Source organism: Falco naumanni, chromosome Z, assembly GCF_017639655.2.
Source record: "Falco naumanni isolate bFalNau1 chromosome Z, bFalNau1.pat, whole genome shotgun sequence".
NCBI classification, from domain to species: Eukaryota; Metazoa; Chordata; class Aves; order Falconiformes; family Falconidae; genus Falco; species Falco naumanni.
In genome coordinates this window covers 38,214,798-38,234,136 of record NC_054080.1, presented here as the reverse complement: position 1 = coordinate 38,234,136, position 19,339 = coordinate 38,214,798, and the positions used below count along the sequence as shown (strand labels likewise).

General features: G+C 46.1%; 1 protein-coding gene across 1 annotated transcript; it reads left to right on the top strand.

The window, feature by feature from the left end:
* Positions 1-15,899: 15,899 nt before the first annotated feature.
* Positions 15,900-17,578, top strand: GADD45G (growth arrest and DNA damage inducible gamma). Its single transcript, XM_040580792.1, has 4 exons — positions 15,900-16,033; positions 16,145-16,246; positions 16,325-16,538; positions 16,903-17,578. The coding sequence occupies exons 1-4, from the start codon at positions 15,981-15,983 to the stop codon at positions 17,011-17,013; spliced, it is 480 nt and encodes a 159-aa protein (XP_040436726.1). The 5' UTR covers positions 15,900-15,980; the 3' UTR covers positions 17,014-17,578.
* The last annotated feature ends 1,761 nt before the right edge of the window (positions 17,579-19,339 follow it).

Genomic DNA, 19,339 nt, shown 5'->3' with positions numbered 1-19,339 from the left:
TTTAAACAGACTTGTGGGTTTGCAAATGAATGAAATCATAGGATTCTTCAGACATTTTACAAGCACAAATGCAATGATAACATCTAATTGCAGGGATATGAGACTGTCTGACTGCAGATGGGCTGCTATTAACCTGTGTCTGTTATGAATGTGTCATAAAATTGTCAGGACAGTGCTAAGCACACTCCAAACCTGTGTGATGGAACAAACATTTAGCTCCTGAGTCTACAAGAGCTTAATCCACACTGAAGCTGATGCATTTGCAAACAGTCCTGTTGCAACAGTACTTTCAAATTACTGCCACGTATAACCTAGCCCAATAACAGAAATGATTGAAGGGCTAGTATCCCCAAAAGTAACCATAACCTTAATTATGGTTATAATCTCATTGTGATATATGCAGGGCTTCAGGTACTGTAATACTAACCACATTTAATTCTAAATTGTGACAGCAGGAGAGGGTATCACCAGGCTGATGTCTGATGCCTGATTTGCTGCCATAGCAGTTGTTTGTTCTTTCATTCCAGGTCATGGTCAGTTTTGTGCTTCCGAAGTCGTGGCTGCTTTCAGCTTTCAAAAGTAGTATGTTCTGTTGGTGGTTGTCAGAGGTATCCTCAGCACAGGCTTCAGTTTTTGAAGGTCAGGGGTTTTATAGGTGAAACAGGGAATATTATTGCCTATTTCCTCCTGGTTCTGTGAAGCATTGTACTAGGCTCAGGTATGCAAAACCTACTCTTATTTTGAGCACTTTGTATGCAGACACTACATTAATAAGAATAAAAGAGAAAGCTATGTAATTCACGTTTAATTTCAGAAAGTGATGACAATGGAAACTTCTTAGGCGTGCTCGATGCAGCGGTGCCCAGTGAAGAAGCACACCTTCTTCAGCCCTGTTTGACTGTAGGGCGGGTGCCTGTGCGAGAAAACCCAATGGGAGAATTTTCACGTTTCCAGAAGTCACTTAAGCAGCCTGTGCTCAGCAAATCTGCAGGAGCGTGACGCGCGGGTGACACCTTGTGAGCGGCGCCGTGTCACTGCCGCGAAGTTAGTGACCCGCAGGAGCCGCCACTGCCGGGGCAGGACTGACTCGTGCTCTTCATCGCCCACCCGCCACGAGCCCCGCGTGGGGGGGGCACCACTGGCGACAGCGAGGCACAGCGTAAAAGTAAAACCAGACAGATCCTAGCCCTGCCCTGTGAGCGCAGGAGGAGGAAGGACACGCTGCCGTGACACCCGGCTGGACCTGTTGGGGTGGGAGAGCACCAGCCCGTGGCCCCAGGCGACCCTCTCCCTGGGCATGATATCTTTATTGATTGATGAAAACCCTAAATCCTGTCTTTGGTTAGAGTCATCGTCAGCTTTTCTGACCAGTTGGCTGGCTGCTGAGGGTGAGAGCAGTGGTTGTCGGTGTGTGCGGGAGGTCCTGCCCAGCCAGTGACAATACTCAGCATCCTTCCTTTGCAATGCTGACAACTGCCGGTGCTGACAATGACAGACGTGGGCTCTGTTCTAACAAACCTATCTTTTACGTGTGTTTTTATATTGATAGTCACCAAAACTTTGCTCACTAATGAAACATATTAAAAAATAGTGTGGTGGGTTGACCCTGGCTGGATACCAGGTGGCCTCCAAAGCCTCTCTGTCACTCCTTTCCTTGGCAGGACAGGGGAGAGAAAATAGAGCAAAAAGCCTGTGATCAGGTTAAGGGTAGAGAGACCACTCAGCAGTTACTGTTATGGGCAAAACAGACTCTGCTTGGGGAAATTATCTTAATTTATTACCAATCAAATCAGAGTAGAATAATAACTAATAAACCCAAATCAAATCATAAACCACCTTCCTCCCACCCATCTCTTCTTCCTGGGTTTAACTTTGCTCCTGATTTCTCTGCCTCCTCCCCTCAAGCGGCACAGGGTGATGGGGAATGGGGGTTGTGATCAGTTCATCACACGTCGTCTCTGCTGCTCCTTCCTCCTCAGGGGGAGGACTTGTCACATTCTTCCTCTACCCCAGTGTGGGGTCCTTCCCATGGGAAACAGTCTTCCATGAACTTCTCCAGCGTGGGGTCCCACCCACGGGAGGCAGTCCTCCATGAACTGCTCCAGTGTGGGTCCCTCCCACGGGGTGCAGCCCCTCAGGAACAGAGTGCTGCAGTGTCGGTCCTTAGTGGGGTCACACGTCCTGCCAGCAAACCTGCTCCAGCCTGGGCTCTCTCCATGGATCCACAGGCCCTGACAGGAGCCTGCTCCAGCGTGGGCTTCCCACGATGTCGCAACCTCCTTCAGGCACATCCACCTGCTCCAGTGTTGGGTCCTGCATGGGCTACAGGTAGCTATCTGCCCCACCACAGACCTCCATGGGCTGAGGGGGACAGCCTGCCTCACCATGGCCTTTACCAGGGGCTGCAGGGTAGTCTCTGCTCTGGTACATGAAGCACCTCCTCCCCATCCTTCTTCAAGGATGTTGGTGTCTGCAGCATTGTTACTCTCACTTATTTGCACTCCTCTCTTTGGCTGAAGTTTCTATTGCATGGGGGTTTTTTTCCCTCCTTCTTAAATATGTTGTCCCAGAGGCGCTACCACCATCACTGATGGGCTCAGCCTTGGCCAGCGGTGGGCCTGTCTTGGAGCCGGCCAGCACTGGCTCTGTCAGACATGGGGGAAGCTTCTAGCAGCTTCTCACAGAAGCCACCCCTGTAGCCCTCTGCTACCAAAAGCTTGCCATGCAAACCCAATGCAAGCAGAGAAGCTGATAACATCATCATTTAAAGCCGAAGCTGATGGCGTGCAGCTGAAGCAGTACATAGCTATTGGGCTCTGACGTTCAGCATTGCGCGCTGCTGCACAAAGCCTGACACGGTCAGCGATTTTTACCAGGTGGCACATAGCAAGCTGGGACTGTTCAGACTGGAGAAGAGAAGGCTCAGGAGGGCCTTATCAATGTATATAAAAACCTGAATACAGGGCACAAAGAGGATAGAGCTAGGCTCTTTCCATTGGTGCCCAGTGACAGAAAGAGAAGCAGTGGCACAAACCGGAGTATGGGAAGGTTCCTGCCGAACATCAGGAAACACTTTTTTACTGTGAGGGTTCCAGGGTATTGGCATGGGTTACCCAGAGAGCTGCTGAAGTCTCCATCCTTGAGAGATATTCAAAAGCTATCTAGACATGGTCCTGGGCAGCCTGCTTGAGCAGGGGGTTGGGCCAGATGACCTCCAGAGGTCTTTCCAACCTCAGCCACGCAGTGATTCTGTGATTCTGCAAAAAAGATCCAAGGAACAGTCACTGCTGCTGGTGGTACTAGTGATCCGAACTGGAGTTAACTCGAGAGGTTTTAGAGGTTGCCTTGAGATTTTGGTGTTAACAACAGCGTTGCAGAAGAGCAACCAAGAAGCCTGATTTCTTCTTCTGATTGATAATATATGAAAAAGAAAGAAGATATAACTTGCCTTGATTTTCAAGGGCCATTACAAGAAAACCAAAACCAAAGCCAAACCCTCAAATCTACTTGAAAAATGGATAACTTTAATGTGGGATTATAGTGAGAATAAGTAGACAGAGTGTGAGGGCATATTTAGGTTTTTTTAAGACTTTTAAAAAGATTTTTTTCAGAAGAATACTTAATTTCATGGAGTGACTGCTTCTTTTTATGTAGAAGTTGGGGAACTGCATTTAGAAAATTAAGGCTGAGATTCACCCTGAACTTGGTAACCACCATCACATTATAACCTTGTTAGTGGGGGGAAAAAATCCTTTTAATTGACTGCCTTGGTTTAAATTTCTGTATTATTATCATTCACATTATAGTCACACCTGAAGGCATCAGGTAACAGCAGGGCATCACAGTACAAGAGAAACGGTGGTTATATTGTAAGTGACTGTCCCTATCCAAGGGTATGACAAATTAACTAGACAAGGCCAAGAAAAAGTTTCAGAAAGGCAACATTACGGCAAACTCTTTCAACCTCAAGTGATAAAAACAATAAATAAATCCTGAGTTAGGCCCACAAGAAAAGTTATGAAGTTTGGTTTAATGATTTTTTTTTTTTAATGAGCAGATCCTTTTTTTTTTTTTTTTTTTTTTAATTTTAGTGTCAGTCTCTATGGTTCATTCACTTCCAGCTTTTCTGTCAAGCTGTGAGAGGCATAAAGCTTTAATTAAAAAACCGAAAAACTTCCTTTCACCAGAATGAATCCAGGAACTGGAGAGATTTATAATGACAGAAAACATGACAAAATTCAGCCAGTCTGCTAATCCTGTTTTGCACATGTGGAACTATTGCAGGCACATAGAGATTTACCATTTTGCCCAGGTTTATATATCATCTTGGATGGAGTCAGACACCCTGATGCTCAGATTGTCAAGTCTTCCTTTGAGGAACAGAGACAACCAAATTCTACAGCCAATTCCCCGTTTCGAGCTGCAATAGAAGATTACTTGGCTAGCACTCTCTCTAATCCTTGCTGGCATACACCAGGCTACGTGTACAATTTCTTCTCTCCTTCTTTAATTGTCTCTTTCAGGGGAGATGTTTTACCGTTGCTTTTGTGTTCTGGATGATGACTGCTCATTGCACAGCAATGTGCAGTGTAAGTAGATCTCTGTTGCAAATTCAGCCTTATTTTTATATAAATGTTGGTACCAATTTCCCCAGACTTCCTTAATCAGCCTTGAGTGGGCCACATCTCCAAATCTGTGTATCCAAAACACCAAACAGAAACAGACCGAAGTTGAATAACTGATAAGAGATATTAAAATTTTCTTCCTATTGTATCCAAACAAACTGGAGCCAAGCAGAATTATAATTCTAAAAATCTTATGTCATTCTTAGATTTTGAAGTATACAGCCAGGATTCTGAAGGGAGGAATTTCCCAAAGTGTGGGATGTGGGAGTCTGTGGGGCAGTAGGGTTTGAAGAAACGTCCAGTGTAACCACTAGTGGTCTGTTTCACACAAAGCCTTTGCAGAGTATGGGAAGGACTCAATATTAGTACCCAAATTTTAAGCTCTTGTATGCTATAACAAATGTAAACCATTACGTAAACTGTTTTGCCTTAAGTGACTAGTATGAGAATGCCACTCTAAATGATAACATGGATTTTTTGGTTTCTGGTTTCTGGCATTTCTTGTAGCAGCAGGTACATCTTTGTTTCTTCTTTTTAAGACTCATCTGTTCAGCAGGTTACCAAATACTACTAAACAAAAGGCTAGATCAGTGTGTGTCTGCTGGTGATTTTATTCATTCCTCATGCCTAAGTACAGAGGATGAAGTCACTGTGCAAGATAACACATGAAAGCTCACTTTAGTATCCTCATCTTTTTCTCAGAAATTTTGGAGGCACAAGCCAAAACAGCTTCCTAATGGCCTCTCTTATCAATAATAGACAAACTACAGAGGCAGAGCTGCATACTCTCTGGGGAATGAGATACTCTGACCTAAACTGAATTATCAAACACGGAGTCATGAGGTGAGGAGTTATGGTTCAATGAACTCATCTTTGAAGAACCTTTGCCTTCCCAGTTAAAGAAGTTGTGCACAGCTTCGGGTACACAACTACAGAATGACTCATAAGGATAGGGACTGAGCGGGCACAAGATGAACGGCAAAGTTCTTACTTCTCCAGCCTCTTCACGTGCGTGCTTCTGCTTTCACTGGAGACATTCCCAAAACTGAACTCTTGCCTGTGTGAATGTCTACAGCAACTTCAGACTTTCAGTGCTGCTTCTCCACAGCTCAGCCAAATCTGCCTCCCATAACTAAGCTCTGAGAGTCCAGGGTGCACCGCCTCTACCTTTAAAACTGGACCCAGCACCAAAGGTAGCTATTCTGCCTAGGTGAAACCAGGGCTGGTGGTCAGCTGTTGCTGCTGCCCCCATTCATGCAGCTGGGCAGAAAAGGCTTTGCTCACTGGTCTCATATGTCCCAGTCTCCATTCCCAGAGCTGCCAGAAGCTCTCTTCAGTTCAAAGTACACGCTACGCTGGCATGGGCAATACTTGACACCCTCTCTGTTCAGCCAGTACAAGCAGGCAATAGGCAGCCCCATCCCCCACCAAACCCCAATATAGGCTGGGCTTGAGAGAGTCCTGCTCAGGGACGCTGTTGCCTACTGCTTAGGGGAGGTAGCTGGGACCAGGGAGGAACGCATTCTGGTCCCCATATGGAGGACCACTGCATCTTTCACTTAAGGCTTTATTACAAGCAACATATGTGATCCTCAGAGCAGGTGGCAGGGGCCAGGCATAAATCATTGCTGATGGAGCTTATGTTGTTGGTGTGCATACTGAAATTTTAATCATCAATAAGAGCATGTACCGGTGTTACTGCGCTGCCCTTCTGTCGTATCTGGAGTCATACGCAAACTGACTGGAATCACAGAGATTTTGGGCATCCACATTTTCTGAAAACAGTGTCATGCCCATGGCCCAGATAGTACCTGATCACAACGCATGCTTCAAGGGAAGGCTACCTGCCAGCCCCCTTCTTATATATACACCCATCTGTCTGCCTGGCCTCCCCTTCCCTCACCAGATGAACACCTAATGTGTAGAGGGAAACCTGTGACTTATGTGTTTGGCCCAAAATCCCATACTCAGTGATTGAAGTCTAGGGCTATGTGGGAAAATGACAAGGAATTACAGATAGGAACACAAGAAGGCTAAAAAGAAAAAAGCAACAAAGACAACCTAGCCAGTTGGCACATACATATTTTAATGAAATTATCTCAGTGAATTCCAAGATGAACTGACTAAAACTCTTCCCTAGTAAAATGTGATATCCAGAAGTAATAGTTCTACTGCACTAATTTCATAATCAATAGCTCTCACCTGGCCTTCTCCTATACAATGCAAAACTGCATCTAATTTTTAATTTATTTTCCTGCACATTTATCAACTGTCAACACTTGCTTTTTGTAATCTTATTCATCAAAGAGTGCAACTAGATTTCACTTTATGGTGGCTATTCACAGTTCACTTCTCACTTATGTTTGGAGCATTTGATTAACAAGAATTCAAAGAGAACTGAACTTCTGGATATCATTACGTAGAGCATAATTAATGTACTTTATATCTAAAGAAAGTATCTCCTGTTTGTCTTGAGTGGGTGAAAAGGAAAGAGAAAATGTGTCCATTTTCTAGCTTTAAGCTATTTTTTTTTACTGTCACAAAGATGGGATGATACACATGTTCTGAGTTGGTATTGCTTGTGATGAGGGAAAATTGGCATGTGCAAACTGAGGTCGGTAAAGATATTTGCTATTCTTACCTTTTAGTTTGTTTTATAGAAAAAGGTCAAGATAAAGTAACCTTGTCCCCATCACATCTTATTTCTAACCTTTTTAGGTATAAGTCAGCCTCATAGGTATTTTTTTTTTAAATGGAGGAAAATGCCATACAAAACCACAGAGTTACACAGTTAAGGTCTAAAATTGACCATCTGAGCTTTCATTCTCAGGTTGTCTGTTCCATTACACCTATGATAGAAGACACCAAAGAACTAATTGAAGATCAAATTATTTTGCTCAGCCAGGCACACCTCTGCAATAGAAGTTCCATTAGACAGTCTTATGCTAGATACAAGAGGCACCTGACACAGGGCAACACATCTTTGTGAATTACATTTACAATGCCACAAAATTACCCAGTGAAATTAATAATTCTGGCAGCATCTGGGCTAAGGAAAGACTTGGTTCTTTCATTATAGCACACAGACAGCTTTTCAGTGATCTTAAACAACTGATTTTTAGCTTTTTTTGGCATCTTTAAGATAGTTCAGTACACAACAAAATAAAAATAACATGTTCAGCTGTTGAAAAATTCTCTGGCATCATATGGAACCATCAACACTGGGAAAGGCAAAGTCACCATTCAAAGCAGTCTTTAATGTCATCTGCTTGGACTGAAGAGCTAGCAAAACAAGACTGTTTTTCAGTAGTTTTATTTTGCTGGAGGAAAGGGACCCCTCTGCATCACATTAAACAGATGTGACAGAAAAAAATATGTGAAGGGACTAAGGCGAGTGGGATGAAAACCAGCTATATCACAAGAAATTCCCAGTTTTATTTGTAACCAACCCTCACTTGAGACTATTATTGGCAGCAGCTAGAGGGCTGCAGTGTTGAGTAGATAGACAGTCAGAAAATGACATTTTTGATGCTTGGTTTTGCTCCTGTTCTTCTGGTTTGAATTATCAGCAAATATAATTTTAGTGTCACTTATGTAATTTTCTAACCTTGAGTGTCTGTTTGAAGTCATACTTCTAGAGTAAGGTCTCCAGGCATTCCTGGACAAACGTGTGTGCTCAAGGATAGCAAATCTGACATTTCCTGCGTCTTCCTGGCACACAGACTTCAGCTGATCATGCACACACAATCTGTCCAGTTTGGCCTGAAAACGGGATTTTCTGAGCTGGGTGTTATGCAGCTGTGGTGCATATGGGCTGTGAATGTGTCTAGGATTTCCAGTCACTCAGCAGCCAGTCAGGACTGCTGTGAATGCACAATAAGGTTTTAGTTGCTGGACCTACAGACACACAGAAGTCCCAGGAGATGATCCTGAAAAATTTGCCCTGATAAAATCCTGGTCCAAAAGAAAGCAAACATTGCCAATAAAACCCAGCTTTCAGCAATTCTTACTTCAAGCAAACAAACAAAAAGAACCCCAAACAAGAACAACAACAAAAAAAGTCATCATGCCTCCCAGGGTTTCTGAGCTGGGTTGTAGCAGAAGGTTCCCTGACATGTTTATTGGCTACCCCCCAGTAAGCTGCTTTGGACCGCCTTCCTCAGCTCCCAGTAGGATGTGAGTTATGCAGATCTTGGCATGGGGCTGGAGAGGCGGGAGGTGCTGGCCGTCCCAGACATATATTCCTTGCACACTTGCAGCTCACCGCAGTCTAAATACAGAATGGGCAATGTAGGTTTATTGATATTTTTACCCTTTTTTTGGGTGATGCACACCAGACCGGGTCTCTCAGGAGCATAAATTTGTGTGGTACTGTCATATTGAAGATAAGCTTGGAACAAACATCTTCTCCTGCTTATGACACTATTAGTCACTGCTTGGTGATGCTTGGACATATTGTCCACTGCTTGGACAGAGATGGGCAGGAGATGTATGTCTTGTTTAAAATACGAAACACAAATATGCAACGCTATGTTGAAAACATTATATGTGACTATCTTTAATTGAGGTCCCACACAGCTAGATAAATGCAGTACAGGAATCTAAGCAGCTATGTAAAGAAATCATTCATGAAGAGGAAAAAGTGCTTGAACTTGCTGAATACTTCTGTCCAAGTGTGTCAATGAAAGCAAACCTGCTGGGGAAGATAGCACTGTGTTTTGAGGTGAGCAGGGGATAAAGGAGCCTTTTCAAACAACCAGTTTCAAAAATGGTCTGTTGTGTCCTCATCCCAAACACTCAGTTGCATTGGCTGGCTGATGCTTTTAGCTGATACCAGATTACAAGGTGTTGTAGACAGCAATATCCATTTACGTCATCAGTTAGGGGCTACCATCTGTTGAAGCAAAGCAAGGCAGCATATGCAGCGTTGCTCCAGTATGTGTTGCTGGGTGCAGTATTTGTCCCCTTCCCTTGGCCTCCACTGTACTTGGCTCTTCCTCTATGGAAAACTCTATTGTTTTCAAAATTATCTCTTTCAGCTTCCCACCTATACAAAGGAAAGCGTTGACTAAAAATAACCATCTCTGTAAAATCTCTAAAGTTTTGTGGGACCTGGACAAGCTCCAGAAGTGGGCCCATGTGAATCTCCTGAGGTTCAAAAAGGCCAAGTGCAAGGTCCTGCACCTGGGTCAGGGCAACCCCTGGTATTAATACAGGTTGGGAGGTGAAGGGATTGACTGCTAAGACAGACTAGGGGCTCCCGGTGGATGAAAAGCTGGACATGAGCTGGCAGTGTGCACACGCAGTCCAGAAGGTCAATCGTATCCTGGGCTGCATAAAAAGAAGCTGGCCAGCAGGTCGAGAGAGGTGATTCTGCCCCTTTACTCCACTCTGGTGGGACCTCACCTGGATTACTGTGTTCAGCTCTGGAGCTCTCAGCACAGGAAAGATGTTGGAGTGGGTGCAGAGGAGGGCCACAAAAATTATCAGAAGGGTGGAACATCTCTTCTATGAAAAAGGCTGAGAGAGTTGGGGTTGTTCAGCCTGGAGCAGAGAAGGTCCGGGGAGATCTTATTGCAGCCTTTCAGTATATAAAGGGGGCTCATGAGAAAGATGGGGATAAACATTTTAATAGGAATGACCTGCAGCAGTAGGACAAGGGGTAACGGTTTCTAAAATAAGAGAGGGTAGATTCAGATTAGATGTAGGGAAGAAATCTTTTACAGTGAGGGTGGTGAAACACTGGAACAGGTTGCCCAGAGAGGTGGTAGATGCCCCATCCCTGGCAATGTTCAAGGTCAGGCTGGATGAGGCTTTGAACAACCTGATGTAGTTGAAGATGGTCCTGCTCGTTGCAGGGGGCTTGAACTCGATCCCTAGATTAAAGGTGCCTTCCAACCCAAATTATTCTATGATTCTATGATTCTTAAGAAATTCTTTCTTTTCTTAGAACAGGAGAGAAACATTCATCTGTCATTAGAAAGAAACTTCTCTCTTATAAGATCAACATTTCTGTTTTCTTGCTTTGTTTTAATAATAGCACCTGCAGGAGGGAAAATGTGCTAGTGGTGTGAGTTCAGCAACACTTACAAACTCTTTTGGCTACTTGATGCAGGGTGCCATTGTCTGTGCAAAAACTCAAACCACCAAAATTAATGCAAGATGTGCTCTTCCACTTTTTAGTGCAAAACCTGAAAAGATGACAGAACTGAGGGCTCTGTGCTCATCTGCACAACATTCTGTAATAATCAGGTCTATGCAGTGAGTTAAGTGTTGTCAATCCTATAGCACTTCAGCTACATTTGTGGGAATACTTGATTTTTTTTAACAAAACAGTAAACCACTTAATCCAGAAAAGTACTGCTTCTATTCCCACAGCATCATTTTCAACTGAGACTTGTAATATGCAGGTTTATTTTTTTAGAAAAAGAAGATGTTACAAAAAGTCTTACTTCACTACTTTCTCAGTAAGTTAAATCTCTGTGCTGCCTATAGACTGTGGGTGTTTGGTCTTGGCGGGTGGCATTTCTCTGGCAAATGTGCCACAGATTAAAGTGTATGGATAGAGGGTGCTGTCAGGTTTACTAGGCATGGGGATGAGCAGCATCTGTGTCAGGTTCAGCAGGAAGAAAGACATCAAAGATTAAGTAGGTGACCTGTTGGTCTGATGGAAACACAAAACCAGCTTGATCTTAGCCAGAGGATTTGTAGAGGAAGCTGGGAACAGAGCCCCGCTTCCTAAAACTTCTAGGTTTTGTAGACATGTTTTTTATTTGGTTTTTATTTTGTGAGATGCCATATCTGGAGAAAGAAGTTTGCTGAGTGAAGACAATAGGGCTGCAAAGGTGGAAGACTGGATGGAGGACTGCAACGGAAAGAGGAGAGTCTCTGATGGATTTGGAAAGACTTGAGGTTGGGAGTACTCCACCTAAACCGAAAGGGATGGTATGTCTTGGTAAAAAGGGTCTTTCTGATGTGAAGTCCAGGCATGCAGCACAAACTAGGAAAGCACCAGACATGTTGGGGCAATGGAAGAGCCCCATGGTGGGGCTGGTTGTTACCACTGCTTGCATGCCTGTTCGGATGTGGAAGGTTTGAGTCTCCTCTCACTTAGGCCAAAGGTGATGTCTGTGCCTGCTGCTCTTCAGTTGGAGATACGCTATTCTTTTCCTCACAAAATGACAAAACCACGTTTGTTACTAGCTACACAGGGGGTGTAATCTGTCTGCAGTGTTACCTGTTACGTTCTGGTAGGTTACCTGCCTTCGTTGTGATTGAATATACTGTTATTTCCCTGTTACTCTGCATCTGACTTTTTATAAGATTAGAGGGAAGTTTCAGGGGTTTTCTTCGTGTAGGAAACAACAACATTTACTTTCTTTTTTTTGCCCCTGCTAAATTTTCACTAAAAGCATTACGGATATGAAAACAGGATTTGAATGTAGATACGCGTCTCCGGCGGGCTGTGCGTTATTTTTTTGCAGCAGTAATATTCCAGGTGTCCACCAGAGGTCACAGCTTGACCGCGAACGCAGCATCAGCTTGGCTTCGGCGTGTGCTAAAGCTGCCAGGACAAAAACCAGAACACAGTTTTGCCGGCGAACATTGTCGTGCTATGGGCAGCACGGTAAGGGGCACTGGCGTTATGCCACTGCTGTCAAACAGAATGGCAAAATCCACGTAGTCGTGCCCGAGTACTGCTGCCACTGATATCCCCCTGCCTTGGTTTACAGGAAGGTTTATATGTACACAGTTGCTGATCTACCAGAGGCCTGGTGCCTACCAGTTTTCCATCAAATGCATAGATTATACCGAGCTGCATTTGCATAATTGAATTTTGATTCTCACAAGCATACTGGGGACACTTCAGTATGCCTAAATGTGCTCAGGTGTCCTGTGGCGACTGAAGGTGTAACTTCATCTTCAGATGGATCATTCAGCACCTTTACTCTGGTGTTTATGGCCAAGAACACTGAAAAACAAAAAGGTTGTCTGGGTTTTTTTTTCTTCTTTTTTCTTTTCCCCTATTTTCCCCCCTTTTTTTCTCTCCCCCCTTTTCTTTTCTTTTCTTTTCTTTTCTTTTCTTTTCTTTTCTTTTCTTTTCTTTTCTTTTCTTTTCTTTTCTTTTCTTTTCTTTTCTTTTCTTTTCTTTTCTTTTCTTTTCTTTTCTTTTCTTTTCTTTTCTTTTCTTTTCTTTTCTTTTCTTTTCTTTTCTTTTTTCTTTTCTTTTATCTTTTCTTTTATCTTTTCTTTTCTTTTTTCTTTTCTTTTCTTTTCTTCTTTCTTTCATGGATGCTTTAAAAACACAGGAGAAAAAGACCAAGAAAACAAGCAGTGGAGCCTGACCTCCACTAAAGCTGTTTGCTTATTAGACATCTAAGGTGTCACATCTGCAGAGCTGATGTCTTCAAAATGAGGACAGGAGCTGGGGCAGGCATAGCTCTCCTTCCTGCACCTCCACTTGTGCGGTGGAGGCCTGGTGTTGATACCGTGGTTCGAAATAAGGTGGATCAGGTTTCTGATAATGCTTCATGGCCTTCAGCACCATTAGTGCTAGGAGATCAAGGAATAATGGGGCAAACTGGAAAGTGTGATGACGAGAAGCACTAACTCCATGGTGCTGCATCATTAAGCCAAAACCAGAAGCTTGCATGTGAAGGGTTTAATGGGTTAATATGGTTTCATACATGTTTAGGTACTTATATATGTTATACAACTACATATACACTGTTATGCATTATGAGTTAGTTTGGGCTACTACTTTCAATCCATTTTAGGTGACTTTTATTTCCACTCTAATTGGAATCTCATCAAAGTCATAGTTAACATCAGCATCTTTTAAAGCTCTAAGTCAGTCCTGGATTTTCCACCTATTTCATCATGCACTGAAAGTGTAGTATATCAGAAATATATTCTTTGATACCTCTTCCTTTGATACTTCTAAGACATGTACCATTTAGTGTGTCTAACCCAATATCATGAGAACACCTAAAGCTTCCATTTACCACTCAAGCTATCCTTTTGCATTATTCCCCATTTATGTAAGTAGGGGGAAAAAATGAAGCTGATATATGAAGGATTTTTACCTTTTGAGAATGAATAGTACATGCTATCAACAAGTGGAGACAATTGTGATTTTACGAATATGGACCAGGAGGCAAATTTCTGAAAATACCTCACATATTTTTTAAAGAAAACAAACTAAGAATTTATGCCCTACTCATGCAAATTCAGTGTGCCAGGTTGCTGGTGCAGGTTCACTAGTCAAAAATGTGTTTGCACATTTGTAGGGTGAAAAAGATCATTAGAATTGATGGTTACAGCAAAGACTTTTCTCCCCAGTCCTGACAGCTCTCTAGATACCACCCAAGAAATGTTCTCAGAGAGGTCGGATGTACCTGGCAGACCCTGCTGCTGTCACGGTTTAAAATGGAAGCTCACTAAGGGATCACTGTGGGGTCCAATGCTGTTGCTGGTAGAGGTGCCTGGGATGCTAACTAGAAACATTTGGAAACAGAAAAATATAAAACATTGAAGTGTCTCAGTTTGAGGGGCACTTCTGAAAGGATGCTGCTCAAAGAAGCTGAAACTACTGAGCAGATAGCATATACTATACGCAGAGTCAGACAGGAGCTGTGCTTGACCTAGGACTTCCAGCAAAGTGCTGGAAAGGACATCCCTAGGGTTTGGGTTTGCACACATTTGAAAGGGGTTGATGTGACCAGAGGCGAGAAGGCAGTGAGAGTGACAGGTTACGGAGCTCTCTCTGTGCAACCTGCTGGACTTGGTCCAGCACAGGTTTGCAGCAGACATAGGTTTACCTCAAGATGGCTCTCCACAACCTCTATGAAATGAGTTGGTGTTCCACTGAAGCAATTACCTGGTGGATAAGTACTGACAGTCTAAGAGGAGATGTCAGATTGAAAGGACTTGGAAAGAGATTTGTCCTTTAATGCTTGGACCGTAGTCATTCAAAACCAAAAAAATTGTTTTACTATTGCTTGCTTTGCTGACAAAGAGGTTCAGATCTGAGTTCAGCAATCATACACATTTCACACTGAATTAATTTTACAGAATATTTAAAATTAACGAGAAGCTCATGTTACTATCCAAATTAGATCTACTTTTAACAAAGCTCAACCGAAAAAAAGTCCCTACTTGCTGGAAATTTTGGTGTTTTTTTTTTTAAATGATAGGATCAATACCACCCAGAAGGGACCTCAGGAGGCCTCCTGCTTGCACCAGGGTCACTAGGGATCTCAGACCAGGTCTCTCAGGGTTTTGCCCCACAGGGCCTTGCAGACCTGCAAGGATGGAGCCCGACAGCCCCCCTGGGCAGGCGGCCTGCCTTGACGTCCTGCAAGACGGCAGGCTTGACCGTCCTCAGGGGAAGAGGGTTTCCTTGACTCCACCTGAGCTTCTGAGCGCAGCTTGTGCCCGTTGCCTCTTGTCTCCCCGCTACGCATTGCCGTGAAGACCCCGGCCCTGTCTTCTCGATGACAGCCCCGCAGGGCTGCCCGGTGCCCCCCCGGGCGGTGCCTCCCCCCGGGCGGCCCGGCCCCAGCCCCCCGCCCGCACGGCGCCTCGGGCCCGCAGGGGAGCTCGCCCCGGGCCGCCGGCCGTGTCCCCCGCCGGGGGCGCCGCAACAGACACCGCGCGGCTGCTGCCTCCGAGCGCTGCGCGGGGGCGGGTTATCGCCCCCCGACCCACCGCCCGGGGCACGGCGGGCCCGCACCGCCGCCCAGCGTGCTGCTGCCGCCGCGGCCCCGGAACAGCGTTGCTCCCCAGCCACGGGCTGTCCCTCCCTGGGAGCGTTTGACGAAAGCATGTCGATACAAATCTGTGTTTTAAATTCCTCTCTGCACTACGTGGATTTTCGGTTCCGGTCTCGGACAGAAATCGCCCCGGTACTCTCCAGCGGCTGAACGCACGGGGACGGTGCGCGCCGGCAGCTGGCCACAGCCCAGCGGGTGCTACGCCCGCAGGCGGCGCGGCGCGGCGCAGCCCGACCCGGCCCCCGGCCCCCGGCCCCGTGTGCCTCCGCTCCGCTCCGCCCCGCCCCCACCCCGCTCCCTTCCCACGTGGCCTCCCGGCACGAGCCGTCCGCTCCTCCCCCCTCCCCCCCCCCCGCTTCCTCCCCGGCGCGCGCCGATTAGCATAATAAGGTCCCCGCGCTCTCCCCTGCCGGCCAATGGGAGCCCAGGAGGCGCCGCCAGCTGCCGGCGCGGCGGCCGCGCGGACTATAAGTAGGGCGGGCGGCGGCAGAGTGCCCCGGAGTGCTGTGGCGCTGCCGAGCCGCGCGGAGCTGACACTTGGCCGCCGCCGGCCGCCGCCGCGCTGTGGGGACCCGCTGCTATGACTCTGGAGGAAGTCCACGGACAGGAACCAGTGCCTGCGGGCCACGACTGGTACGTGCTGGACGGGCGCGGGTGGGCTGGGGCCGGCGGGGCGAGGGGAGCGGGGCGGCGTTGGGGCCGGTTGCGGCGCCGCGCTGATTGTCGCCTTCCCCCGGCGCGCAGGATGCAGGGCGCCGGCAAGGCCCTCCACGAGCTGCTGGTGTCGGCGCAGCGCCGCGGCTGCCTCACCGCCGGGGTCTACGAGTCGGCCAAGCTGATGAACGTGTAAGTACGGTGGGGCGCGGGGGCCGGGGGGTGCCAGGCGCCTGCCGCGGGGCTCAACGCGCTGCACCCCTCTTGCAGGGACCCTGACAACGTCGCCTTCTGCGTGCTGGCCGCAGACGAGGAGGACGAGGGGGACATTGCCCTGCAGATCCACTTCACCCTGATCCAGGCCTTCTGCTGCGAGAACGACATTGACATCGTGCGAGTGAACGACGTGGCCAAACTGGCTGCCATCGTGGGGCCCAGCGAGGAGCCCGGCGAGCCGCGGGACCTGCACTGCATCCTCATCACGGTGGGTGCCCGTGCGGGGCGCTGCCCGCCGGGGCTGTGCCTGCGCTGCCGGCCGGGGCCTGCGGGGGTGGCCCCGTCTCCCGCTGTGAGGCAGAGCCTCTCCTGGGCAGGGGAAGGGGGCTTGGTACACGCCGTGCAGCGAGGCAGCTGAAGAGGGGGAGGAGGAGTAGTAGGCTACGTTTCTCGTAATTGAGTTTCCTCTGTTGCCTACAAGGGTAACGTCTCTGCTTCCTGCGTTGTCAGTGCCAGGACAGAAACAATCTGAAAATGCCTTGTGTCCTAAGCTGATGCTTCTGTATGTCTTGTGATGACCTCAGCTGGTGGGCAGCACTCACGGTGTGCAACTTTTTTTTTCTTTCTCGCAGAACCCAGATGAAGATGGCTGGAAGGACCCTGCCATTGAAAAGCTGAACTTGTTTTGTGAGGAGTGCCGAAATGTCAATGACTGGGTACCAACTATTACCCTGCCTGAGTGATGGTGACCTGGTGCACTGGGGAGGCTGAAACCTTTGTTGCATTCTCAACGTGGCGTGGGTTCACTGAAGTGTGCAACAGGCTGCTGATTCCATGGATTAACCTGGTCAAGAGACTGGATTAAAGTCATCCAGACTGGCATACAGTGGGCTTTTCTGGAGGAGAGAGAGGAGAACAGCTTGCCTCACCAGTGAGCCCCAGGCTGTGCAACAGTGGAGAGGCTGACATGCCATGGAACTGTAAGAAGTATTGCAAGTTTCTTGGTCAGGTGGAGCTGTTTCAGAAGGCAGAGAGATGGTTGAGGGAAGTGGGCCAAAACTTTCCAGAGGGACTGGACAGAGTACTGTAACTAGGAACTGTTTGTGCTGTCTACAAAGCACAGAGAAGAAAGCTTCAATATTTGATGGACTTCCAGGGACTGGCTACTAGGCAAATACAGAGACTTTAAAGCAGACAGACTTAAACAGGCCTCCTGGGTCACTCTGCAGAACTGGTTTAATAATGCAATAATTTTTATTGAAATATTTGTTGCTATTGATGCTTTCATAATAAATTTTTGACAATTAAGCTCTGGGAGTGTCTTACTTACTGGGTGGGGAAGCATGTCACTGAAATTACCACTAATGTTTTGCTTGTGTGCTGCAGTCGAAGGTATACTCCACAGTAATGGAGCTATTGCTCAAATACTTTCCTGGGCCAGCTGAATGCAGAGCTTTGCAACAGCTGCTTATTGCAACAGCTTGCAAGACTAAGGAGCTGTGTGCTTAATGAGCTCACTTATTGTAATAGGTGGTCTTTGTAGTCTACTGAAGGAACACAATACATGCTAGAAACATGGATTTGTAGAGTACAGACCTCCAGTAAATTGCATCATTAGTTCTTAAATATAACTTGAACTCATTCAGGGCTGCAGTGTTCCCACTTGCCAGAAGCAGCTTAAGTGTGATGGGGGGGCTGCAAAACTCCTTAGATGTCAAACACATCTAACATTTTCTTTGATTAGAATGACATCTTTAAATCTAAAACTAGCTAATAGTGAATAAACCACATCTGCCACAAGCTGCTCTCAGATTGCCATATGCTATAACAATAGAAGCTGTCACTCCAGAAGCCAATTTTGCAAAACCTAATTGCATGACAACACCAAATTAAGTCTGAAACAATTTAAGGATGGTGTGGCTTTTTTTTAGAGGTTCTGTCATGGAAAGTTAATGATTTGGCCCTATGTTAAAAGGGAAAATACCACTTTCACTGCTATGCACAATCTATAACGCTAAAATGGCATAGCAGTGATCCCTTCTCCAGAGACCAAGAAAGTCAAACTACTCACTTCCTCTATAGACACTAAAAATACTCAGTTATCACAATTACATTTCCCCTAGGCTGTCTTGCAGTGATTGATAGCAGCACTTGCTGAAAAGTAATTTCGACATGGGGTATCTTAAACAGTTGTGGTTTTGGGGAAACTGCTTGCTCTTGGTTTCATTGTTCTTGATAAGGGAAGTTCAAATTCAGCTCCAGCGTTCCTGGAATATGCTCCCTTGTACAGGAGGTATCTAGCACTGCTTGGCCTTTGTTACTGTCTTGTGAGAAGCTGTAGGATGGGAATGCAACCAGAGTTTAGGCCAAAGTTAAAACTACAGGGGCCTAAGACCTCTGCAAGTATTTGTTCTTGCACTTAAGATACAGGATGTTCTGCACAGCCTGTTTTTCTTAACCTGCGCTCATCAACTGGTGTCTGCTTCAGGACTTTTGAGAAAAGTCACGCGGAAGAGCTAAGAGACCAAACAGCTTTGGCAGCTGCGATAACAGAAACTGCCTAAGGCAATTGCCTCGGTACCTAGAAAATAGCAAGTCTGGATTCTTGAGTTTTTTATATTTTTCCCTTAGTAAATGCAAGTTTCATCATTTACAATGGTTTTACAGTTGAGGAACATATTTCTGATCTTTGCTCGGGGCCTAATCAGTTCTCAGAGCCAAGAGCAGATTGAACTGTCCTGAAATCAACTTTTATGTAAAGTGTAAGAAGCACTTTACAGCCTTGAGTGGTTTAAACAAAAGCCTGAGAAGATCGAAGGAGCGCAACCGATTTGCTGGCTGAGGCAGTAGGCATGGATAGTTGTAGCTGGTAGGAAGTTAAACTTTCCAGCTCTTATGGAAGAAATATATTATGCAGCAAACACTGAAATTAGTGAGGTGACACTAAAATACCCTTGTGAGGATGTTGCCTCTAGTCCTTTAGAAAGACGGGTGGCTGACCTTTGCCTCCCCAGCAGTCTTGTGAAGCTAGCTGTAAGCTGTGCCTCATGAGAGGTACACAATTTCTTA

What these genes read in the sequence shown, in the direction of transcription:
- GADD45G (XM_040580792.1), top strand. Translation starts at nt 15,981, where the DNA reads ATGACTCTGGAGGAAGTCCACGGACAGGAACCAGTGCCTGCGGGCCAC. An exon ending in TCGGCCAAGCTGATGAACGT is followed by an intron (nt 16,247 to 16,324) that starts GTAAGTACGGTG and finishes CCCCTCTTGCAG; the next exon opens with GGACCCTGACAACGTCGCCT. An exon ending in TGCACTGCATCCTCATCACG is followed by an intron (nt 16,539 to 16,902) that starts GTGGGTGCCCGT and finishes TCTTTCTCGCAG; the next exon opens with AACCCAGATGAAGATGGCTG.